Source organism: Spea bombifrons, chromosome 3, assembly GCF_027358695.1.
Source record: "Spea bombifrons isolate aSpeBom1 chromosome 3, aSpeBom1.2.pri, whole genome shotgun sequence".
NCBI classification, from domain to species: domain Eukaryota; kingdom Metazoa; phylum Chordata; class Amphibia; order Anura; family Pelobatidae; genus Spea; species Spea bombifrons.
The window spans coordinates 71,324,145-71,341,203 of record NC_071089.1 but is presented as its reverse complement, the minus strand read 5'-3'; the positions used below and the strand labels follow the sequence as shown (position 1 = coordinate 71,341,203).

Sequence of the window (17,059 nt, the reverse complement as noted above, 5' to 3'; positions counted from 1 at the left end):
GGCGCCCCTTACTCTCCGTGACTCCGTCGCGGTGCCAGCATCTCATGTTGAGCGCCGGACTATACCGGCACTCAACATGAAATGCCGGCAGAGCGAGAAGACGGATGCCTCCCGCTCTTACCGCAGGACTCCGGCAACAAGGTAAGTGGGGGGGGGGGGGGTAGTTTGAAGGGGCAGAGGGGGGGGTAGTTTGAAGGGGCAGAGGGGGGGGGTAGTTTGAGGGGGGTAGTTTAAAGGGGCAGAGAGGGCGGGTAGTTTGAAGGGGCAGAGAGGGGGGTAGTGAGGGGGGGCGCCAGAGGAGTAGTCCGCACAGGGCGCCACAACGCCTAAGGCCGGCTCTGCTTACAATCGATGAACATTGAAAAGGTACCACTCAGCTTTTGTATACATTAAATTGCATACGATGACAGGATTGCTCCTTTCACAAATTTCTTAACTTTTACATAGGTCAATGCGTACTCAAAGCAGTTCCGAGTTTATTCACATTTCTATACATAACCTTTATGGACGTTCAATGGAAATAAAGCCATGAATGTCCAGAGGGTGGCGCTCATGCTTCACAACTCCTGGACTTCCAATGGTAACAGAGGACCATGTGGAATAAATCCAAAATCTGGAGGCTGAGACATTGTTTCTCTCACGCCCTGCTGGGCCCTCTTCCACACCGATGCCCTGCTGGGCCCTCCCCCACACCCTATCACTGGGATCGTGGGCAGGGGCTGCTGCAGTTCAAACTCCAAAGCCCAGTGTGCTTTGCTGCTGGCCCCGCCCCTTCTGGGTATGTGTTTGGGCGGAGCTGGAGGAGGCAGCTCGGTGCGTAGACTTAGGTTATGTGTTAGTGCCGGAGTGCCTGAGTACCGGCTCCCGAGAGTGGGAACTCATTGAGTGGTGCTGATAGACATAGGCAGGGTTGCGCTGGGTAATCTGGCTTCATCCCTTGGGTAGAAGATAAGCAGATCCCAGCTGTCACACCTGCTGCAGGGGCAGCACAGAGCAGGATCTCCTACCCTTGCCCGGTAGGCAGAAAGGGCAACGATGGTCATTCGGGTGTTCACAGCATCTTCTTCTAGCTCGGTGACGGTGAGTAATACGTTTGCCTTAAAACACTCATCAAGTCAATGTTCACATGAGTTTCTTTACTCCCCACTGTCTTTACTCCTATCACGCCTATCCTGCGTTATGCTGTTATTGAGAGGGGACAGTTGTTAAAAGCTGTTGATGGCGCTCATACCGATCAGTGTGTCCCAATATTGGTTTCAGGACAGCGTTGGATAGCTTACTTAAAGGGTTCAACGGACAAGGTTGAGAATCGAGTCATTAGGGAAGCATGGCCATGATTCATCAGCCCTTCTGTGTGTACCTGGGCAGGGTGTACTGAGGTTTGTCAGTGGAGCTCAGTGAATACTTCCTTGTAGTGTTAGTGTTAATGATGGGTTGTGTGTGTGTGTGTGTGTGTGTGTGGACAGCTTTTGTTTACTATGCAAACAGGTTTAGTACAGGTGAGAGGGTATCAGGTAATACAATGCAAATTATTCACAAAGCGAATGCAAATCATACATTCCAACAGCAGACAATGAGAAGTACAGGCATGTCTACACATCCCTGGTTGCTAGTGGTAGTTGTGCTGTGTACTGACAGAGTTGTGACATTAAACATTGGGGTCTATTCACTAAAGGGCGAGTTGACAGGACAGTTGTATTTCAGCAACAACAACAAAAAAACCCACAAATTTTTGATTAGAGCAACTGAAGCATAGCATCTAGTTGATAAATGCTAAAAGAAAAACATGAATTGTTTTAAAAAAAAAAAAACTTTTTTTTTTTAATATGACTTAAAATAGGATGTTATCAATTATTGACCAGTGAATCAAGAATGATACTCTTTAGAAGTAAAAATGACCCAGATGGGAATGATCTCCTAGCATATGAACATCATTAACATATGCCTTCAAACCTAACACTACCTGCCTAAAAACTGATGTCATACTAAGGATTCTGGAACTCGGCCAACTGCAAATGACAACTAAGCTGTGCTCTCAATGATAACCATGTTTCCCGAGAAAGTCTCGCCTTTCTCTTTTCATTTTGACCTTTTATTGAGTTTAGTTTGAGCTCTTTGACTTCACTATACATTGTGAAGGTCCAACCCCAGTAAGTGTCTTCTGCAGCAAGAGCTTGGCTGGCCTTGTATAATGCATAGTTAGATTTCTTCTCTCCTATTAAATGATGCATTTATACAGGACCTGTTCGGTCCTTCTCATTTGAGAAACTTGCCATGATAGTGAAGTCAGAGAGTTAAAAGCCACGTTTCTTCTACAAACTCTCTTGGACACTACCCCTCAAGTGAATAAGCTCCATTACATCCAATGTAACATTGACGACTGCACTCTGGTGGGATACCGATGTGGAAAATGTTCCTCTATGCTTATGGCAATCATTCCTCAGGTTTTCATACTTTCTCATGGTATGTTTGCACATTAAACATGTTGCTGTTAGAGAAGGGGGATCCTCAAGAGTCTTGCTGATATGAAAGTGTCCGTTTCTTCTCTTTAATAATTTATTCTTGTCTACCTTTTTGCATTTCTGGGAATACATTCACTTTATTATCGTTTGCAAAATATATTACAGAAACGTGGTGTAAGTCAAGAAAATACACCCTAGTTCTGTAGTAACCATACTTGAAGTCTATGAAACAACAGGACGTTTGTTCGATTGTAAGCTCCTTTGAGCAGAGCCCTCCTCACCTTTTTGCTTCTTTGAGTTCACATTGTTGTGTACTTATGTTGTGTTTACCTGTTGTACAGTACTGGAGAATATGATAAATCAATATTATCTATATTATAATAGAATCAGCATTATTAAGTGACTACACTTCTGTAAATGACGTAGAAAATGGTTGTTCCCAATGACTGGAGAAGAGGCACCATTTGTCAAAGAGTTACTTTAACTTTACGGGGACAACAAGTGCTACTTTTCTTCCTTCGCAGGTGTAATGCTGGTTTATTATAAACTTTAATGCATATGATTACTGATGATCCCTTTAAAATTATGTTGAGCCCCCCTTGCATGTGCATGCGGAGGGTTTTCCGCAATCCACCATATGCTTTTGTTCACCCCTTAGCTATTTTCTGTGCAGATGTGTTTGGGCTAAAGAGACCTCCTTGCACTTGCTTTGATGGTGGTTGGCTGCTTCAAACAGCCAATCAGTGGTAAGAATCATCAGATCACGAAGAGGAGGCAGGCAGCTGCAGAGTTGCAGCTTCTGTCCCAAGCTAAGTATTTTTTTTTTTGTTTTTGCTCGTTGAGAATATAAAAGTAAGCAGTCGAGTAACAACATTGACATTTTTCTATTTAGATTATTTAATAATTGCACCATCAATCTAGTATGTTATGCAAATATATTCTTAGTAAATATGTCATTGTATTCTTTCCTTTAAAGGTTAAATTAGATGAAAAGCAACACAACTTAAAAGCTTTTTCAATTTCTATGGCAAGAACCTATGAATGACTGTTTTTGTGTCACATGACACAAATTTTACATTATTAAATCATTATTTTGGTGAAAGGTTTAGACACTTGACGGTGCTAGGAATAATGCTATTATTTATAAGTCGGTAAAAGAACATTTGTGTATTACTTCTTGCTGCTCATTACAAAACCAAGCCACTAAAAATTTGTATTCTGCAAACATATGGAAAGTATTGGAGTATTTATAGGCAGACGTATCCATAGTGTAGCGGTATGTAAATAACATCTGATGAAGATCCATGTTTGGGGAGGAAAGAGAAGGTAGCCTGCACTTCATCTGCAGATACGAATATAGCATTGGTCCCATTTATACTAGCTGTATATAATTTCGGTACCTGTAAAAGTGTGACTAAATGTGGTTTTTTTTTCTCTACATTTTATTTACAAAAAAATATATCCATATGGTTTAAAAAAGACATAGGGAAAAAACACAAAAAATGCTCTGGTCCTGTAAAATAAAATAGCCCCGGTCCTTAAGAGGTTAAAATATCTAAAGTAACTGTTGGCTGCTTTTATATCGAGGTATGCTAAAATATTCGTTTATAAGCTAAACATTGAAATTCTTGTGATTTACTAATGTGTACCAAAACATTTTTGTCTATAGAATATTCTAGCAAACATATAGTTAAAATTGTATTCTTATCTGCACTTTTTCATCTCTGATTGTGTGTGTGGTCATGAATGGTTTGGATTTCTTTTCATACATTGTTTTGTTTCTTGATATATTTATATATTTGTTTTCTTTACTTAAAGCAGAAGAGCAGGAAAACCTGAATACACTTTTGTGTGAATGTTCCTTAGTTCCTATTTCCCCAGCGAGATAAACCTGGAGTAAATCTAGTGTTTTGTTATAGTGGACTTAGAACAGTAAGTGGTGGGACTAGCTTGAGTAAACATCAGAAGTGCCCTACGTAAAGCCAAAGTATTGTTGCCAATATGATTCATCTCACTAGTTTTGCAACAATATGTGGCTTGCTTAAGCATGTTTGACAGTATAAATGTTTAGATGATTGCGTAACCGTGTCACGTGTGATGCCGTGTTCCAATGCACTTCTGAGTTGAGAAAAGCTGGAAGATAGCACATGATGACGGGTAGATGAGTGTTTGCATCAAACATAAAAATAAATATTGAGTTAACTTTATATGATATGTATAATGGGACATATTAAATATTTATGGAAATAACTTAAGGATGCAAAGGTTAGGTAGGAGTTCCCCGTTAAGAGCTATCATAAACAACTAGATGGAAGAAGCACTCTTTCTTTACTTAGATCTTTAAAATGCCAAATTCTAAGAGTCCTAAGTAGATTGTTGGCAGTGGTGCTTTATGGAAAGCATTGTAAGACCACCAGTGAATCACATTTTAACAATAGTTTTTTTTTTCCCAGAAACAAATCTGGTTTTGATGCTTTGTATTGCATAGTTTAGAAGCTGCAAATAAGCCAGAAAGTTTTTTTTCTCTTTAAAATCTCTTTTAGAAACATACTAGTGTTGTAGCCGAACGTTGTGTTTTCTAACTTCCTTTATAGCTCTTTTAATTCTACACTCACTGGCCACTTTATTAGTTACACCTTGCTAGTACCGGGCTGGAACCCCTTTTGCCTTCAGAACTGCCTTCATTCTTTGTGGCATAATTTCCACAAGGTGTTACAAACATTCCTCAGAGATTTTGGTCCATATGGGCATGATGGCATCACGCAGTTGCTGCACATTGGTCGGCTGCACATCTATGATGTGCTCTATTGGATTGAGATCTGGTGACTGTGGAGGCCATTGGAGTACAGTAAACTCTGTTTGAGATGATGTGAGCTTTGTGATATGGTGCATTATCCTGCTGAAAGTAGCCATCAGAAGATGGGTACACTGTCGTCTTAAAGAGATGGATATGGTCAGCAACAATACTCAGGTACGCTATCGCGTTTAAACAATGCTCAATTGGTACTAATAGACCCAAAGTGTTCCAAGAAAACGTCTCCCACACTATTACACCACCAGCCTGAACCATTGATACAAGGCAGGATGGATCCATGCTTTCATGTTTACGCCAAAGTCTGACCCTGCCATCTGAATGTCGCAGCTGGAATCGAGACTCATCAGACCAAGCAATGTCCTTCCAGTTTTCTATTGTCCTATTTTGGTGAGCCTCAGCTTCCTGTTCTTAGCTGACAGAAGTGGCACCCGGTGTGGTCTTCTGCTGCTGTAGCCCATCTGCTTCAAGGTTTGACGTGTTGTGCACTTCTTTGGTTGTAGGAAGTGGTTATTTGGGTTACTGTTGCCTTTCTGTCACCTCGAACCAGTCTGCCCATTCTCCTCTGACCTCTGACATCAACAACACATTTTCGTCCACACAACTGCCGCTCACTGGATATTTTCTCCCCTTCAGTCTATTTTCTGTTAATCCTAGAGATGGTTGTGCGTGAAAATCCCAGTAGATCAGCAGTTTCTGAAATACTCAAGACTAGCCCTTCTGGCACCAACAACCATGCCACGTTCAAAGTCATCTAAATCCTATTTCTTCCCCATTCTGATGCTCTGTTTGAATTTCAGCAATAAAGTGGCCAGTGAGTGTATATATCTTTATTGGGGAGGATGTTTCATGGACACTTATGATATAACAAGACCTCAATGCCCATGTATGTACAGCACACATGGTGATTTCAATGGCAGAGCTTTCCTGATGATGGTTGGCTGCCTGAAGCAGCCAATCAGTGATGAGAATCATTGGACCACTAAGGACTCGTAAGGTTACTTTACCCTTTAACCAGCCTCTGATTCCTTGATGATCATTGTACAGGAGATTATAGTTAAAAACGAGCAGGACTTTGAAAGTCTGTCTAATACTGCACTTCAAATTCCTCTTCACTCACGTTATTGATTCATACAAATGCATGTTAAAAGAGACGATCAATGCTGGGTCTCTGAAGCTCCCAGAAAATTCTCTTTGGACAGCTAAATACACACTTTGGTTTCAAAGCTGCACACTGCACGACATCACAGAGAAGGGAAAACCATTTTATTTATAGATAATGTAGTGATGTTTCAATAGGAGAGTGAAAATGAACAATAACATTAGAAACAACAGTATACATTAAGGAAAGTAGATGACCTTGGAAAGGGTTAATTCCCATATGCCCTGTATCGATTGAAAATAGTATTTGTCCCTAGTAGCAGGGAGGCTTTTTGTTTTTTCTTTAGGGATTTTTATGAAACACAAAGATCTATGTTCTCAACCTTCTAGAATCTAAGCCCTGGACGTCACCTTTATCCTTTAGCAAACTAAAGCCACTGTACAAAAATATAGATCTGAAACTGTGGAATATGTTGACTTTCCTGGGGAATGTTGTAGAAACTTTAAGCAATTTCAGTTCTGTTTACATTATTTCATATGTGAAGCAGCTGTCGCCCAGATAAGCCTCCAGAACTTCATTATCACTCTTAATTAATCAGGTAGTCTTAATTTAGTGGGTTTTATTAATGCATATACTGCTTTCAGAATCCTCATCATTGTGATTTCCTTAAATAAAAGTAAAATATTTTAAAAAATCTGCATTCTTAAAGCAATTTTACATGTTATGACTATCTGTTTATTAAGGTTAATTAAGGACTTTCTGATTCAAATTCCCAAATTACAAGGGATCAGAAAACATTAGGGGGAGAGCATTATCTCTTTAAAACGTCAATATGCTGTAGGCAGATGCTATATGGTCTGCTATTATCCAACGTAGATCCTTGCTAAGTCATATATTGATTTTGTCTTACTTTGCATTAGTAATAAATAAATAGTTGGTACAAATCATCACATGTACAGGAGCTTCTCTTGATGAAAATTAGCATTTTAAAAATAAATTACGGAATTGCACTTTATAGGTATTATTAAATATATTCATTTATCAAATAGTGTTTGGTAAGCAGGGTGGAAACAAAAAATTATTTGGGGGAGGGTAGCATGGAGAGCATGACTATCAATCCACAGTGTCCATATTTTAAAATATTTGAGATATAAAATAACAATTAAAGGGAAAGTTTATTGTCCCTGACAATAAAGAAAAATGCATATTAAGCATTAAAGCATTCTTTAAGAGGTGCATACCTTAGGGAGAAGCTGCAGCTACAGAGCAGTAGCCTCTCATCTTTGGTCCACTGATTGGCTGCTTAAAGGGAAAGTGCCCCCATTGAAAACAATGTGCATTCACACAGGGGTCTCATGGCCGAAGTTGACTTGCAGTAAAAATATAACGTTTGGCTGTATCTGCCAAACACGCTGAAAATAGTTGGAAGTTGGTAAAGGTGAACAGCCACCGTCCCATCATCTGTTTGTATGTAGAGGGTGTACTGGTAACCTGTTAGTTGGTCTTCTGGCTTAAGGGCGGTTGGCTTGGTTTAAGTTATAAAGTTGTTTAAAACTCCGGGCCAAGAGTTTTGTGGTATGTTATGTTTCAAATTGGTTCATTTGGAAATTATGTTTAAGCTAAATAAAAGGCTCCGGCCTGTTCCAATCATTTGGCTTTCATGTTTTTATTTCAAGTTCTATTTGGAAGTTATTGATTTAGCCCTTACAACCACATGTAACTTACTGATTGAGCAACAATCATATATCTTACATTGCACCAGTGTTTTTCTTATTATCGGTGGAAATAGCCTATTCAGATTCTTAGTAAATGTGCTAGAGTACGAGTTATCCTACCCTGTCAAAATAGAAAGTGATTGTCCTTGCCTGGGTCCATTGCTGCCGATATGTTTAATGCACATAACAAATTAACCTGTTTCCCACTTGCAAGCGCATGGAGAATCCATCTGATTCGCCCCCCCCTCCATCCATTGGAGTCATGCATGGTGCCATACAGTATGTAGAATTTGCATACGCTGCATCCAGCCTGTGTAAATGGTATGGATATAAGTATAACATCATGTTATGGATACCAGCCAACTTATAATTACTACAAAACAGAGTAGCTTAATATGTACTTTTAGATTTTGTAATCTAATTACACATGTACAGCACTTGATGATACTTGTAAGGTAGTATCATAACTCAATAGCTGACTCAAATGATATGTTGAAGGAACCCTAAAGCAAATCATGGATTTATGTCCCTGGTGCTACTGTACACACTACTGTACACACATTCTTCAAACCCCTTAAAAGAATTAAATGTGTACTCAGGGTATGAGGTGAGCAAAGGCAAGATGGCACAGGCTTTAGGAGAAAGTGGAGTATGGCAGGCCCCGTCTTCTCCAGCTGTCTCATGAGCCACTTTGGAATCTTCATGGGTATAAAAATGAGGCTTTGTGGAAAAACATTTTCAAAGTATTCCTATAACCTAATATGGTAACAAGTAACCAGCTTTCTTTTTGTAAATACAACTTGCTTTTTTTGGTGATAGATTGATTAAATTATTATTTCAATTATGTTTTCCCCAATTACAGATCAAGAAGAGGCAGCAGGATATTCTGCAGTTTCTGGAAGCCAACAAGATTGAGTATGAAGAAGTGGACATTACTATGTTAGAGGATCAGAGACAATGGATGTACAAAAACATTCCTAAGGATAAGTGGCCGGATCAAGGCAACCCCTTGCCCCCACAGATATACAATGGAGAGACCTACTGTGGGGTAAGAATGTCTTATAATCCCTTAGTGGGATGTGGTATTTTAATACACATGTTTCTTGAATCTTTAAAGTGTTCAGTTTCCGTTCCATGTGAAGTTTATTGTTGACTATGAATAACAGAGGACTGAGACTTACAGTAGCTGCTTAACCCTTTCAACTTTACACACTCCAGATGTTTAAATTGTTACGGAAACATGTTTTCCTCTTTGTGAGAGCTTTTCAAGTAATACATAGCTAATTCTGTTAAATCAATATCCTAACGTATTTAATCTCGCCGCCACTCACCAGGAAACTCGGTTTGGCAAATAACCCACGTTTCTTCATGGCATGTATTATTAATATCTTTCTATATGTAAAGTTTAATGATTAAAAACATGAACATTAGTTGTATCATAGCATTGTAAAATACATTTACTAGAAATCTTGTGTGATTAATATTTTATGTTGTATGATTTATAAATATAGGCTTGTATATGGTTATAGCAAGTAACTCACCCTAGTTTATGATTTCCTTTAATCCTCTTATTCCAAATGATTGTGTCTCTCTCACCAATATACACAGTTTACGCCTTCCTTTATTTGAGCACAGTGTGAACCAAACAGGGTTAAGCAGATTACTTTAATAGAACATTATTGGCTGTTACCTAGGTGTTTCGTATGTGAAGAATTGTGTCAAAGGTTGGCTGGAAATCTATGAAAAAAAGCGCTGGCTTATTACTTGCTCTGTAGAAGAACGCACATAGCACCTCGTTTTTGGTATACTTCCAAAATACTTATCAAAATATTTTCTCCATTCCCCATTCTCTCCTCCTAATTAATATTGATTAACATGAACTCCAATATGTATTTAAACAGCAGTCGGGAAACAGAATCCCTGTAGGGTTTGGTTATTTTGTTTCTGTGCACAGTCCAATGTTGCCCAATGTGTTCTCTCCTGATAAGTCCTGGAACAGAGAAATGTGGAAATGTGATATTAATACCATTGGTATTTTTGCGTGTTACTCTCAGATGGTTTCAAATAATTTTTATACTAATACAAATATGTATCATATATATCCCAATACATAACCCTGATTAAGGCTGGTAGAGCAGAAAATAAGAGTCACTTTTTATTTTTCATAGCTAAGAAAACTTTGTAACTAATAAACAGATACCAAGGCGGGAAAGAGTTTAAATGATAAAAAAATAACTTTTTATTAATTAATTGATCCAAAAGCTCCACTAATGTACTACAATATTAATCTGGAAATTATCCTATTTTGAATAGAAAGGCAGAATCAGGAGTTTGCATATTCTTCTATACTAGTAAAACTTAGAGTAATTAGCATTGAGCGTGTTCAAGAGATATACAATTTTGAGTTGGAAAGAAAATCCTACAAACAAGAAAATAAACGCTCTGGCTACAGAAACTCAACTACGGTCACCTCGCTTAAACTTTTTCATGCCTTGGGAAATAAATCTGGAAATGTTTCTGTATAGTCCACTAATAAACAGCTATTTTAAATTCTAATGGAACAACGTAGTTTGTTAAAAGATGCATTATCTGCTTGTTTTAACATAAGAAAAAGGAATTGGCCTGATAAATGCTTGATTACTATCGCTAATAAAATATTAATCTTTTTTTTAATTTTTATTTATTTATTTATTTTTTGAGGTTCAAATGAGGGAAAAACTTTTTATTTCGATGTTTTCATCTGCTGCGTGCTTTCTCTGTGTTGTGGAAGGAAAGTTTGTTTTGTGCAATTTATAAAAGCTACAATATGCCACTGTTTCTTTCCCGACCTTTATTGTGAGCCCCGTGTGTTAGTAATCAAATATGCAGAGGACAGGACAGACTGTGCAAATCCACCACAGAGACGGCTGACTCATCGCTCTCGTCAAACAGAAACGTTAATTGAGCTTACCTTATTTCCTGCTATTAGTTCAGTCGCCCAGCTCCCCAGTATGCAGTCTGTCATATTCTCTTAGCATCACACTTAGGCAGGCAAAGGCTACATACGTGTGCCCTGTGCTGGAAACAATCTAGAATTACTTCTTGCTTTGGTTGAATGGAACGTAAAGTGTAGTAACTCCTGCAGTGCTTTGGGCTCTAACCCCATACTTGTTCGTTCCTTTTTTTCTTGTCCCATGGTTGTAAGCAATATGTATTTCATATTTGTTTTGTAGGTAGTAACTTTATAGTTTGTTTCAGTATTTTATGCGAGTAATAGTCTACCTGTGATCCTCTACTATTTGAGAAGCTAGTCCTCTTGACCTGGAAGCCTCTAGCACATGGCACCCGATTGTATCACATGTAATCCTGTAAATATGGATACCGCTAGTGGCCTCAAACATCCTTATGCAAGTCAAGCATTGTTGCAGGAATAGCAAAGTGTTCATGTATTTGTGGCTCCATTGTGGCACGTTGCTTCTGATATTTTCTGAGTCTAGTAAGTCTCCCTGGTGTCCTAAGACCGACTGAGAAAAGCAAACACTGGATTTATTGCAACCCACTAGGAAAACCGGGACTAAGGAATACCCACGCAAAACTTATATTAAAGTTTCCTTCTGCCTACATCGCACGCGTTGCTAGGTACCTACTGATGATATACACCCATAAGCCATAACATTATGACCACTGACAGGTTAAGCCAATAGCCCTGATAATTTTGTTATCATGGCACCACTCACTAGGTGGGATATATTAGGCAGCAAGTGAATATTTCATCCTCAAAATTGATGTGTAAGAAGCAGGAAAAATTGGCCAGCGTAAGGATGCGAGTGACTTTGACAAAGGCCAAATTGTGATGGCTAGACGACTGGGTCAGAGTATCTCCAAAACGGCAGCTCTTGTGGAGTGTTCTGGGTCTGCAGTGGTCAGTACCTACCGTGTTTCCCCCGAAAGTAAGACAGTGTCTTACTTTCTTTTTATCCCTAAAAGCCCCACTATGTCTTACTTTCGGGGTATGTCTTATATTGGGAAAAAATTGAGAGTGATGGGAGTTATGATGTACTTTTAGAGCATAATTAGATCATGAAAAAGACATTGGAAATGGTACAGCATAACACCCATCACTCTCACACACTTACCAATCAACACACCTACCAATCCACACGTATACCAATCCACACACATATACACCAATCCACACGTATACACAAATCCACACACATATACACTAATCCACACACATATACCAATCCACACACATATACACCAATCCACACACATATACACCAATCCACACACATATACACCAATCCACACACACATATACACCAATCCACACACACATATACACCAATCCACTCTCACTTAATGCTTTCCTACCTTTCCTTTCTTCTTTCAGCTTCTTTTCCTCCTCTTCGCTCCTCTTCTTCAGTTCTTGTCTCCTTCCGGGTCAGAGGGCACGGACAGCGGTGGGCGCGGCTTCAGTGTTGTGCGCCGGGATCTGACAAGAAACCCCGGCGCACAACAGCTGTTGCCGCGGGGATCACAAGGGAGCGGTATCGGAGGTCATTAACAGACCTCCGGCTCCCTTGAGTGATCTTAAGCCGGGTTGAACCCGGCTTAAAATCACTCAAGGGAGCCGGAGGTCTGTTAAAGACCTCCGATACCGCTCCCTTGCGAGCCTGCTCCTCCAGCGGCGGACATTACTGTCCGTCTCTGGAGGGGTGCCGGGTGCCGCAGGTTGGCACCCCCTGGAGTGTGGCGCCCTGTGCGGTCGCACACCCCAAAGGTCGGCCCTGCTCTAAGGGGCCGGCCTTAGGGGTCTGCGGCCGCACAGGGTTTAAATAAAAACATCGGGGTTTTTTTTCAACTTTATTTAACATCCTCCATGTTAAATAAAGTTAAAAAAACTTTATTTAACATGGAGGATGTTAAATAAAGTTAAAAAAAAAAACCCGATGTTTTAATTTAAATCCTGTGCGGCCGCAGACACGTAAGGCCGGCCTTGGTGGGGACTTCCCGGCCCCTTAGAGTGGCGGACCCGGCAAATCCCCCGTGTTTCCCCGAAAGTAAGACATATGTCTTACTTTCGGGGTACGGCTTATATTAGCCGACCCCTCTGAAACCCCCGATACGTCTTACAATCGGGGGTGTCTTACTATCGGGGAAACACGGTATCAAAAGCGGTCCAAGGAAGGAAAAGCGGTGAACCAGCAACAGGGTCATGGGCAGCCAAGGCTCATTGATGCACGTGGGGGCGAAGGCTGGCCCGTGTGGTCAAATCTCACAGATGAGCTACTGTAGCTCAGATTGCTGAATAAGTTAATGCTGATTCTGATAGAAAAGTGTCAGAACACACACAGTGCATCGCAGTTTGTTGCATGTGGGGCTGCGTAGCCAGGCCAGTCAGGGAGCCCATGCTGACCCCTGTCCACTGCCGAAAGTGCCTACAATGGGCATGTGAGCATAAGAACTGGAACACTGAGCAATGGAAGAAGGTGGCCTGGTCTTATAAATCACACTTTCTTTTATATTTATTATAAAAAGGCGAAATCAAGAAGTTGTAAGGCTATTTCTAATACTAAGTAAAACTTTGTGTGTAGATGCATAGCGTGGTGTTATTGCCTGTAAAGCCAGTTCTTGTCTTGTATGAAAAATGTTCTCCCGGTTGGCTCCTAATAAAATAATGAAATTAGTGTGCTGACATGTTGCAAGGCTTCACTACATACTATGAAGAAGAATAAAATTTAGATACTTATGCTGTGGTTGAGTTCCAAATGTACTAGTATGATTCCTCTAGATACGTGCATTTGTTGAAGGCATGGCCTGTATTATTCCCCAGGTGCTAGTGAACTTGTAGAAAGAGACAGAATAGGCAGCACAAAAAAGGATTGGGTTATCCCCAAGGTGTGATAATATTGTTTGTAAGTGTGTATATGCACCATAATCTGAGAAGATGATATATTATTATTATTTTATTAAGTGCCAACAAATTACGCAGACCCATCGAGTGTTAAGAACCCTGCCCGTGAGCTTGCCATCTAGCCTTATGGTACTTTTACATAGAGTTACAGGCTTGTGAGCTTACAATCTAAGGCATATACATACAGCATCTATAAATGTGTGAGATGTCCTGGGTCCTCGGGAAACTATGTGCAGCGTTACAACATAATCTAGCATTGGGAAGTCTTTTGTAATAAGCAGTTTCACTGGAATTGTAAAGTATTCTGGGCAAAGTGTGTTTATGTAAATTATAGTCATAAAAGGTTAGTATTTATTTTGACTTGCTTCATGCGGCTAAATTATTACTTTAACACACAAGCTTTCTGGGATGTTTTACTGTACAAACCATAAAAAATGAGCAGAGAAGATGTTAAGTGGGCGAAGAAGAATCTCTTCAGGAGGGAGTGGAGGAGTTCTTCTAAACACATGCTTGGTTTTCACCCTTGGCAGAGGGACAGTTAACTGCTGAGTTTCTGTAAGCACAGGATTGTTCTCCAGAATAAACTACATATAAATAAATAGATCATGAGATCTATCTATCTATCTATCTATCTATCTATCATCTATCTATCTATCTATCTATCTATCTATCTATCTATCTATCTATCTATATATATATATATATCTCACTAAAGATAGGCATGCACAACAAAGGATATAGCAAAAAGTGATCTTTATAGCTTTTTAAATTTTCGTGCTGTTTATTTTGGAGGTGCACGGGGATTGTAAAAAAAATAAAAATAAAGCAACACTTTAATGTGTGAAATAATACATTTTAGAATTTGGGTTAATAGTGAAAATGCCTTGAAGAAAAGTTCACTATTACATTTGCTTTGGGTGGCACGCTATATAAGACATGCTGGTCAGCCATATGGAACTGATAACGGAAGGCTGAGCACTGTTTTTTATTTTGGTGATAACAGGCATTGTTTGTGTTTTACTATTTTTAACAGGATTATGACTGCTTTTTTGAATCCAAGGAAAGCAATACAGTCTTCTCGTTTTTACGGTTGAAAACAAGGCCATCATCCAAGGTACTGCGTGTTCATCCCTCCACAGCCACATCTTCTATCATTAGTTTGAGTCATACATGGTCTGCGTGTAGAGGCGTTCAGTATCTAAAGTATATAGTCTAGCGTTCACCTCCCATTCTACCACCCTCTCCAAAATAAACTAGATTATTATAAATATATATTCCTCTTAAATCAAACCTAAGTAACTTCAGTCTGTCTTTAATAGCTTCAAAGCAACTGTGCCTTCTAGTTCCATTAGTAAACGCTAAAGCCCAGCCGCATATTTCAGGGAACAGATCTGCAACAAGGGCAGTGGCCAAAATACAATATTTTTTTCAAAACTTCTCAAAGAACCAGTTATGTCTTCTTTTTATTTCTAAAATTAGTTATCTTTATTGAAAGAAAAAGGAGAACATGCCCACACATGCAAATGAGTTGATACCTGGCACAGGAGAGAGATATATGTGAAGACCCTAAAAAATTGAGTGAAACTCATTTAGTTTCTCAGATCTCCAGAAGAAATGAGCATGTTTAATTCAATTTTTTGCATCATATTTTTTCTTTGTATAGAGACGTGATATATTACGTGATTCATTGCCTTACAGTTGTTTTAATCCTTTCTCCCCAGGAGGCCGAGCTGTAGAAGAATCCTGGACGTGTTGGACATAAGCACATGGAATTTTATTTCCTAAGAGCCCAGCATCTTACGTGCTCTGCAGAATTTTCTCTTTATCATTGGAAGCGCTCTCTTGATGTTCATGGACTGCACTACCTACGGATGTATTTTTCTATTATAAAGTTTGGTGTGCAAGATGTCGTTTCAAAAACAGCTTTATCAAACTTGACATTACAAATTATTTTATTCTTGCATTATTCCTACTATTTTTTTGAAATAGTGAAATTTATTGTTACACTTCTTTCTATAATAATCTACTTTCCTTGAACCTAAGTGACATTTAATTGTTCTTAGCCATTGCTTAGGGTATGATGCCTGAAATTCATCTTAAGATTGGCTGTATTGCTATTATATATGGAAGTTTTACCGTGTTGTATAGAAATGCAGTAACGAATCTCAATAAAAAAAAAAACATATATTAATATAGATATAAAAACAGTGACTCGTCGTTTCTTTGAACTGCTGTAAATTTCCATATCTTAGCAAAATGGATAAATATGGGTTGATGTATCTTACAGAATTAAAGTCATCTCCGTATACCACTAAATCTATAGAAGGGACTTGAAATGTTCAACTTTCCTGCAAACTGGCTTAGTGAATCACAATTAGTGCTCTATGAAACCCTGTTATTATATTAAAAAGCATATCTGTGCATTAGGTACAGCGGTGTTGGTGTCTAGAGTACTAATGACATTTTTTCACATATTTCACTTCATCTGGGGTTATGAGAAATCATGTCTTGGATTTTTTTTTTTTTGCCTTGCGCATTTACAAACTATTCTTTTATTCAGATGACCCAGATTGAGCACACAAGGCAGCCACTAATTAATCTGAAGTCTCATTAACTGAGATGCTCTTCTGTGGATTCCATTCAACGATTCAAGATGACTACGTGTACATGAGCACAATGCGTCAAACACTAACAAGACCAACGTTCTTTGTAAAGCAGGATGTTAATGTGACCCAAAAATTTAAAATTGTTACAGTTTATGAAATGGTTTAATGGTGAAGAAGGATAAGACCTTTGCCTCTAATGTTGTATCCTTGGCCTGCACACTACTTACACCGTGTATCACACTGAGAACTGGCAGTGACCGAGAAATCGATGATGTTGGCTATTCATAGAGAAAGAATTGGTGAATGGCAGTTCTCTGATTTGTTTTAAAATGTCAGGTAGCATAAAACCCTTTAATAACTGAAACATTTTCCTCTAACTGGTTCTACACTAAATAAAGCCATGTAATGTTATTCGCATAAATGGTACAATTGTGTACCCAATTTATGCTTATACCATGGGAAC

The 17,059-nt window shown here is 39.1% G+C and overlaps 1 protein-coding gene across 1 annotated transcript; it reads left to right on the top strand.

Annotated features, from left to right (window-relative positions):
* Nucleotides 1-793: 793 nt before the first annotated feature.
* On the top strand, nt 794-16,306 carry SH3BGRL2 (SH3 domain binding glutamate rich protein like 2). Its single transcript, XM_053460600.1, has 4 exons — nt 794-1,080; nt 8,954-9,139; nt 15,024-15,104; nt 15,712-16,306. Exons 1-4 carry the CDS (start codon nt 1,036-1,038, stop codon nt 15,724-15,726), a joined length of 327 nt encoding a protein of 108 aa, XP_053316575.1. The 5' UTR covers nt 794-1,035; the 3' UTR covers nt 15,727-16,306.
* Nucleotides 16,307-17,059: the final 753 nt, after the last annotated feature.

What these genes read in the sequence shown, in the direction of transcription:
- SH3BGRL2 (XM_053460600.1), top strand. Translation starts at nt 1,036, where the DNA reads ATGGTCATTCGGGTGTTCACAGCATCTTCTTCTAGCTCGGTGACG. An exon ending in CTTCTTCTAGCTCGGTGACG is followed by an intron (nt 1,081 to 8,953) that starts GTGAGTAATACG and finishes CCCCAATTACAG; the next exon opens with ATCAAGAAGAGGCAGCAGGA. An exon ending in ATGGAGAGACCTACTGTGGG is followed by an intron (nt 9,140 to 15,023) that starts GTAAGAATGTCT and finishes TATTTTTAACAG; the next exon opens with GATTATGACTGCTTTTTTGA.